The 8359-nt window shown below is 70.8% G+C and overlaps 2 protein-coding genes across 2 annotated transcripts; one reads left to right on the forward strand and one right to left on the reverse strand.

Annotated features, from left to right (window-relative positions):
* Nucleotides 1-216: 216 nt before the first annotated feature.
* Nucleotides 217-5138, forward strand: CDH15 (cadherin 15). Its single transcript, XM_057386563.1, has 14 exons — nucleotides 217-267; nucleotides 1503-1643; nucleotides 1764-1919; nucleotides 1999-2143; nucleotides 2228-2388; nucleotides 2570-2698; nucleotides 2799-2984; nucleotides 3052-3305; nucleotides 3379-3521; nucleotides 3589-3825; nucleotides 3892-4131; nucleotides 4468-4604; nucleotides 4698-4853; nucleotides 4927-5138. Exons 1-14 carry the CDS (start codon nucleotides 217-219, stop codon nucleotides 5122-5124), a joined length of 2334 nt encoding a protein of 777 aa, XP_057242546.1. The 3' UTR covers nucleotides 5125-5138.
* Nucleotides 5139-5538: 400 nt separating this feature from the next.
* Nucleotides 5539-8082, reverse strand: SLC22A31 (solute carrier family 22 member 31). The gene is made up of 9 exons (XM_057386562.1): nucleotides 8028-8082; nucleotides 7733-7952; nucleotides 7504-7658; nucleotides 7189-7357; nucleotides 6812-6933; nucleotides 6612-6720; nucleotides 6320-6534; nucleotides 6124-6235; nucleotides 5539-6040 (listed from the first exon to the last, which is right to left on the reverse strand). The coding sequence occupies exons 1-9, from the start codon at nucleotides 8080-8082 to the stop codon at nucleotides 5692-5694; spliced, it is 1506 nt and encodes a 501-aa protein (XP_057242545.1). The 3' UTR covers nucleotides 5539-5691.
* Nucleotides 8083-8359: the final 277 nt, after the last annotated feature.

Raw genomic sequence — 8359 nt, forward strand, 5'->3', positions numbered from 1 at the left:
CCCCCCCGCGCCCCCTCTCATCCCTCCACGCCCCCCGCATCCCCCCGTCGGGCCCCGCCGGGCCGGGCCGGGCAGGGGGCGCGGGCTGCGGGCCGGGGGCGGCGGGGCCAGCTGCCCGCGGGGGGGTCCGGTGCCCGCAGCACATGTGCTGTCACTCAGCCAGTCCCGCCGCTATTTTAGCTCGGGGCCGGCGGCCGGGCTGCGCCCCGCTCCGCCATGGGCCCCCCGCTCCTGCTCGCCTGCCTGCTCGCCCCGCTCTGCGCTCGGGTAAGGGGTGCGGGGGCTCCGGGCTGCCGGGGATGGCGTGGGAGGGGGGGCGATGGGGACCCCCAGCTCCGTGCCCCGGGAGGGCTGGCTGCGATGGGGAGCCTGGACGGAGAGCCAGGGAGCGGCCGGACCCCAAACCTTGTGGAGGCTCATCCCTGGAGGCGGCGGGGATGGGGCTGGGGGTGACGGGGGCTCGCAGCCCCTCTTGAGGCATTTCCCACCCCACAGATGGCSGTGGCAGGGGGGGGCCTGCGGCTCCGGCACATTGCCTGCGCTGTGAGCGGGATGGGCTGACACGGGATTCGGGGGAGGGTTAGGCACTTAAAGACACCCCGCTCCCCTTTTTGTCACCCCAGCTGTGATCCTAGACCCCTCTGCATCCCCCTGCCCACTCACGGCCCCCCTGAGCCCTTCATCCTGCTCTCTGGCCTGAGCCACATGGGGCCGTTGGGGTTTTGGCCTGGACCCTGCACTTGGCCGCTTCAGGGTTGGGGAAGGAAAGGGGCTCTGCAGGGCCGCCCCCACAGGAACGGAGCCCCCGGCGTCCCTCCCGCACATCCCGATCCCCCCCAGCTCCAGTGGCCCCCAGGGACGGGCGGGGGKTTCTCCTGCGGGAGGAGGGCACAGAGAAAGAGCTGGAAGCTGCAGCGCCTCAGAACGAGCCCCGTGTCGTGGCCATCTGGTGGGGCTGGCACACAGCCCCCTCCCCACAGCCCCCTCGCCAGGGACCCCCAGCCCCGCTGTCCCGGTCCCCGTCCCCCGCAGGGTGCACACGCGGCCCTGGGGCTCCTGGGACGCCCTGGCATCAGCGGCGCTGGCACAGCTGGGCACAGATGTGGGCGGGAGGCYGGCGCTGCCCAGATGTGCTCCCTCCCCGGCGCCCAGCACGGGGGTGGCATGGAGCCGGGAGCGGAGGGTGTCRGCTGCATGGCCAGCTCCCTGCCCCCGCCCCACATTCCCCGTAGTTCCGAATTCCCACAGCGCCCCCGCAATGCCCTGACCTCGGTCCCGCACAGCCCATGAACCCATCCTTGCCCCCACAGCTCCCTGACCCCATTGCCGCCCCCCCAAATCCCCGTTCTCCTTGTTTCCATCCCAATCTCCCCCCCACAGCCCCCAGGACCCAGCCCTGTGCCCTCCGGCCCCACTGTGTACCCCACTGTGCTCGYCCAGCCCGGGCACAGCTCACTGCCCACTCCCCTGGCACCCACCCCACTCGCCACCGTGTCCCCCAGGGTGCCAGCCCAGCCCAGCCGGGCGCTGCAGCCCCCCAGGGTCCCCAGCACGAGGTTCCCCGGCGGGTGAAGAGGGCCTGGGTGATTCCCCCCATCAGCGTCTCGGAGAACCACAAGCGCATCCCCCACCTCCTGGTGCAGGTAGGTGGGACCCCCACCCTCCCTTCCAGGGCACATCCCGGGCAGGGGGTGACACAGGGGCACCCCAGAGGGGCACAGACCCCCAGCCTGGGACCCCCAGCCCTGATTTTCCCGAGGCAGATCAAGTCAGACAAGCAGCAGCCCGGGGGCGTGATCTACAGCATCAAAGGGCCGGGGGTGGACGAGGAGCCCCTGGGCATCTTCTCCATCGACAAGTTCAGCGGGAAAGTCTTCCTYAACGCCATGCTGGACCGGGAGGAGAACGACCGCTACCGGGTAAGGATGTTCCTGGGTGTCCACAGCCCCTCCCTGGGGTCCCCAGGCAGACCCCGACCCCAGCGCTCCGCACCCACAGCTGAGAGCCTTCGCCCTGGACCTGGGCGGTGTCACCCTGGAGGATCCCACCGACCTGGAGATCATCGTGGTGGACCAGAACGACAACCGGCCGCTCTTCCGGCAGGACGTGTTCACGGGCAGGGTGGTGGAGGGCGCTGAGCCAGGTGGGTCCAGCCGGGGGTCMGGGCAGGGCTGGGGGRCTGAGCCGGCCCTGCAGCAGCACCCACCGGGCTCTCCTGTGGCTGCAGGGACCTGCGTGATGACCGTGGATGCCACCGACGCCGACGACCCCGACACGGACAACGCGGCGCTGCGRTATTCCATCCTGGAGCAGGGCGCGGCCGGAATGTTCAGCATCAACGCCACCACCGGCGAGATCTGCACCGCGCGGCCCGGCCTCGACAGAGAGGTGGCGGGGTGGGGTCACCGGGGTGGGGTCACCGGGAGCGGGGGGCAGCCACTGACACCCACGTGGTGAAACCACAGCTCTGCCCACGAGCAGACCCAGAGTGGGGACGGGGTGGGTGGGCAGAGCTGGGGGATCTCTGGGGGCTGCAGGGACTCAGCTGTGCCCCCCTCGCTCCCCACAGACCATGGGGGTGTACAACCTGACGGTGCAGGCGGCCGACATGTCCGGCGATGGGCTCACCACCACGGCCATGGCCGTCATCTACCTGGAGGACATCAACGACAACGCCCCCGAGTTCACCAAGGAGGAGGTGGGGCCCGGCTGGGATTTGGGAACGTGCCGGGGTCYGCGGGGTGGGAGCTGCAGCATCCCAAAGGGGCAGAGTCCAGCTCCATACGGCATTCCCTCAGTTCTCCATGGAGGTGGAGGAGCAGGCGGCCGGCGTGGACGTGGGGAGGGTGTTCGTGCACGACAAAGATCTGGCGGGCTCCTCCAGCTGGTTGGCCAAATTCACCATCCTGGAGGGCGACCCCGAGGGCGCTTTCGCCATCCGCACCGACCCCAACACCAACGACGGCGTCCTGTCCGTGGTCAAGGTGGGCGCGGGGCAGCCGGGGGTCACCGGGGGTCTCACGGCTCGGCTGACCCGCGCCTCTCTCGCAGCCGCTGGACCACGAGGTGCGGGACCGCTTCGAGCTGACGGTGTCGGTGCAGAACGAGCGGCCGCTGGAGCCCTCGGCCCCCGCCAGCCCCCGGGCGCTGGCCACGGTGCGGGTGCGGGTGCGGGACGTCAACGAGGCGCCCGTGTTCCGCGAGAACCCGCGGCGGATCAGCGTCCTGGAGGGGACCCCCCCGGGCACCCCCGTCACCACCTACACGGCCAGCGACCCCGACAGCCACCAGATCCAGACCCTCAGGTCAGTCCCGCTCCCCTCCCGCCGCCCCCGGCCCCCGCGGGCGGGAATGGCTCACGCAGCCCCTCGCCCACAGCTACGCGCTGCTCTACGACCCCGCGGACTGGCTGCAGCTGGACCCTCGCTCCGGCACCGTCCGCACCAAGCGGGAGCTGCTGCACCCGTCCGCCTTCCTGCAGGGCGGCTGGTACATCGCGCTGGTCCTCGCCCGCGACGATGGTGAGCAGCCGTCCCCGCTGTCCCCTCGCTGTCGCTGCTCGCCCTGACCCCTCCGCTCTGTCCCCAGCCGAGCCGCCGCTCTCCGCCACCGGCACCCTCTCCATCGAGATCCTGGAGGTGAACGACCACGCTCCGCAGCTGCAGCCGCCGGCCGGGGTGCTCTGCGGGCGGCCGGGGCGCGGGGGGACCCTGCTCCTGGGGGCCACCGACGATGACCGGCCTCCCCACGGAGCCCCCTTCCACTTCCAGCTCAGCCCCCAGCACCCGCAACTCGCCCGTAACTGGAGCATCGCCCGCTTTAACGGTGAGGCTCAGCCGGGGTGGGGCGATGCCGCTCAGGGGTGCCGCTGACCCCCTGCCCACCCCGCAGTGACCCACGCCGTGCTGGCCGTGCTGGCGGAGCTGCCCGAGGGGCCCTACTCGCTGCCGCTGCTGCTCCGGGACTCGGGGACCCCYCCGCGGGAGCAGCAGCAGCTGCTGAACGTTTCGGTGTGTCACTGCGGCCGGGACGGCACCTGCCTGGACGGGGTCCTGGCCGCGGCCACCGCCGGGGCCGGCATCACCCTCGGGGCCCTGATGATCATCCTGGGCAGCACCATCCTCCTCCTCGGTGAGTGAGACCCTCACATCTCCATCCCCCCCAGCCGTGTGCTGGTCCCGGCCACCCCTCCCGAGCCCCACCAGCACATTCTGTCACCGTGTCCCCCACCCATCACCCCATCCTGGTCCAGGCCATCCCATCCAACCCGTGCCAATGCCCCTCAACACCTTCTCTGTCCCCAGCGCCCCTTCTGACCGCAATCAAGACCCGCCTTAACCATTTTCCTCACCGCCCATCCACCCCAATCCCTACCTCCATCCCTATCCCTCCTCCCAGCCCACACCCCGTGCCSCCCGTGCCTGTCCTCGCCCTCACGGGTGTGGCGGTGTCGCCGTGTCCCCGCAGTGCTGGTGGCTCTGGGCGCTGCGCGGGTGCGCGGTCGCCGCCGGGCTCTGCGCAAGGGGCTCCTGCAGCGCTCGAGGGACGACATGCGCGACAACATCCTCAACTACGACGAGCAGGGCGGCGGCGAGGAGGACCAGGTGAGCGGGACCCACGGSAGGGGGGGTCCCGGGGGTCCGCAGCTCAATCCAACAGCTCAATCCCGCACCTCTAACCCCGGCCCGGCCCCGCAGGACGCCTACGACATCAACCAGCTCCGGCACCCCGAGCTTTTCTCCGCCCGGGCCAAGCCCCCCCTGCGCAGGGACGCCCCGCTCAGCTCCGGGACMCCCCTGGCCCCCCGAAAGCTGCCCAGCAGCCCCTCCGACATCGAGGACTTCATCAACGAGGTGGGTCAGAGCCCGGCACCCGCATCCCTCAGCCCCCCGTCCCCGGCTGGGCTGTGACCGCCTGTCCCTGCAGGGGCTGGAGGCGGCTGACAGTGACCCCAGCGTGCCCCCCTACGACACCGCCCTCATCTACGACTACGAGGGCTCGGGCTCAGTCGCCAGCCCCCTGAGCTCCATCGTGTCCAGCCTGACGGACGAGGACCAGGACTACGACTACCTGAGCGAGTGGGGGCCGCGCTTCCGCCGCCTGGCCGACCTGTACGGGCACTGAGGGAACGGGGGGCAGGAGAGGACACCCCAGAGCCCGTGGAGGGGCTGGGGCAGGGGAGGGGCAGCGGGGAGCTCACACACACACACACACACACACACACACACACACACACATATACACACGCAGAGATGCCCAGAGGCAGCAGCTTCACACACGGACGTGCACAGACGTCCGGCTGGAGTGGCTTTGCACACGCGTGTGCAACGAGAGGCCTCCGTGCAGGGGGTGCACACCCACACACCCCGCAAAGCCTGGCCTAGCAAATCTGGGTGAGCCCCACGGAGCTGGGGAGGGGGTGAGGAGATCCCATGTGCCCCCCATAATAAAGAGCAGGGGGTTGGTGGCGGGGGTGTGTGACCCCCACACCAGCGACCCGTACAAACAAGGCACTTTTATTGGGAGCCGGGGGCATCACCCCCGCCCCGGGACCCCCCTCCGCCGCTCCTGGGGCAGGATCCGGCCCCAYCGCGGGGTGAACGCTGCTCCCCCAGCCCGCCCGTGTCCTGCAGTTCCCCGGGCGGGGGTCCCAGCACCGCGCTCAGCCCGGGGAGAGCGGGGGGAGCACGGCTACAGCTCCCGGGGCGGGTCCGGGGAGCGCAGCATCCTCTTGGAGGAGGCGGCCAGGCGGGAATAGTCGTGCGGGATGGCGTGGGGGGACAGCAGGGGCAGGTGGTCCTCCCGAGGGGGGCGGCGGAACAGGGGCGGCCGGCGCTGGCTCTCGCCGTCCTGCAGGGACTGGGGCAGGCTGCGGCCCTGGCTCTCGGGCAGTAACATGATGCTGAGCACGGCCAGGATGGCGAAGGACGCGAACACGACGTGGTGCAGGAAGAAGCCGCGGCTGTTGGGGATGGCGGTGATGGGCGCGGCGGCTTTGCCCATGAAACTGGCCCCCAGCACCAGCCCCAGCCCGGCGCCCCTGCGGGAGGAACAGATCAGAGGGGTCCCGGCTGCCGCCCCCCGCTCCGGGGAGCACAGGAGGGAATCCTCAGGGATCCTCACCTGATCACGGTGGGGAGAACCTCGCTGGCAAAGAAGATGCTGAGCATGGTGACGGCGTGCGAGGMGGCCGTGCCCACCACGGACAGCGTCAGGACGATGAGCTCCAGCAGGTCTGGGAGGGGTGAAGCGCATCAGGGGCAAACTCTGCACTGCCCGGAGTGGGGGCCGCGTCCCGGGGGTCCCGCGAGGGTCTTACACTGGGTGAGGGCCAGCAGCAGCAGGGAGGAGATGCTGGTGAGGACGGTGCAGAGCAGCAGGATGGCGCGGCGCCCGAAGCGCTCGGCCGTCAGGCACACGAAGAGGCAGGCGACCGCCTCGGCRCCCACCAGCGCCAGGTGGGACGAGAAGAAATGGGGCAGGTGGGGCACCAGGTTGCGGGTGAAGCAGTGGCGGATGCCGGAGCCGATGAACCTACGGGACAGCGGGGTCAGGGSGCCGCGAGTGGGACCCCCGCCCCACAGCCCCCCCACGACACCCCCGGCGCTCACGCCGCGAAGCCGAGGATGACGCCGTTCTTCCAGATGACCCTGGTGCCGCAGATGTCGCAGACAGAGTGGAACCGGGGCTGCGGGGGTCCCTCGGACAGGGTCTCCAGCTCTGCCGGGAGAAGGGACCCCGGGTAGAGCCGGTCCTGTCACACCACCCCCGCAGCCACGGGGCTGATTGTCCTCGGAGCGCCCGCACTCACCCCCGAGGAGGCTATCCTGGGGGCAGCTGTCCTCGGCCAGCGCCTGCAGGATCTTCCTGGCCCCCTCCAGTTGCCGTGTGGCCAGCAGCCAGCGCGGTGACTCCAGCAGCAGCGCCGGGCACCTGGGACACGAGTGTGAGCTCAAGAGGCTYCCCACGGGCCTGGCCCCCCTCCAGCGCTGACTTTCCCACCTGCCTTCAAAGCAGCGCTGCCCAGAAACCCTCAGCTTCAAACCTGAGCAAACATTTACCCAGGGTGGGGGGGTTCCCACTTCTCTGGAGAGCCCCGGGTGTCCTTTGATCCCCTCCCGGTCCCGGTCAGGGTGTGCTGGGCTGGGAACAGCTTGGCACCAGTCCCCTGGCTCGGGGGGTCCTTACCACCAGCAGGCAGCCAGCAGGGCCAGGATCATGGTGACGGCGCCCTGCAGCACCCGCCAGTCCCGGCACAGCAGGGCCAGCCCCGGCAGCAGCAGCTCCCCGGCGATCCAGAAGAACCCGGCCACCATCGTCACCCCCAGCCGGTGCGGGGGATCACAGAGYTCCAGCCCTGGCAGGGGGTGAGGGGACACTGTGGGTGCCAAGGACACGGGCACCCCGCACCCTGGATTATCCCGCACCCCAGAGCATCCCGCACCCCACACCCTGCAGCATCCTCAGCCCCCACACCCTTCTGGGTGTCCCCATCTCACTCACGTGCCACGTAGAGGGTGAGGAAGGCTCCTGCCAGCGCGGCCCCRAACAGCAGCCGTGCCACCAGGACCGTGAGGAAATCCACGGCCAGTGCCACGCCGAGRCCCACGGGCACGGCCAGTGCCAGGGACAGCAGGAAGGTGGGACGGCGGCCGAACCTGCCGGGGACGGGCTGTGACAGGGGCTGGCACSGTGCCACCCTGCCTGGGGGGCTGCCGGGGACCCCCGTTACCTGTCACAGGCCAGGCCGGCGGTGACACTGCCCAGTGTCCAGCCCAGCAGGTGCGTGGTCTGCTCCAGCGGCACCTTCCAGCGTGAGGAACACACCAGGTCCCACTGTGGGGGACGCGGCGGGGAGGGGTCAGCACGGGGGGCTCGGCAGCCCCCACCCCACAAACAGAAAAGTGGGGACAGATGTGAGGGGACAGACGGTACTGGTGATTCCAAGAGCYCTGGAYACCCTCCAGCCCCTCAGCAGCCTCCCCCAGGRCTCCCCCGAGCCATCCCCAAACCCTCCCCCTGCACACCCAGGGATTTCCGCGGGATCGAGTCCCCCGCTTGCTCCGGCGATGGGACCCCCATGTACCCATCCCCAGCCCTCCCTCGGTCCCTCCTTCACCCACGGGACCCCTCAGCCGCCCCAGTTGCGGGGGTCCCCCACTCTCCCCGCCACCSCCGTGTCCCCACCTGTGTGACCAGGTTGGTGCGGAGGCCGGCGGCGGGCAGCGCGTAGTGCCACCCGCGGGTGCAGGGCCCGGTGCCGTTGGGGCGGGGGGCGCCGGGGGGGTAGCGGTACAGCTGGCAGGGGCTCCATCCGCCGCGGAGGCGCGGGACGGCGGCGCGGAGCAGCGCGGGGCCC

Source organism: Malurus melanocephalus, unplaced genomic scaffold (assembly GCF_030028575.1).
Source record: "Malurus melanocephalus ecotype Western Australia unplaced genomic scaffold, MMel_1.1 scaffold_996, whole genome shotgun sequence".
Lineage (NCBI taxonomy): Eukaryota > Metazoa > Chordata > Aves > Passeriformes > Maluridae > Malurus > Malurus melanocephalus.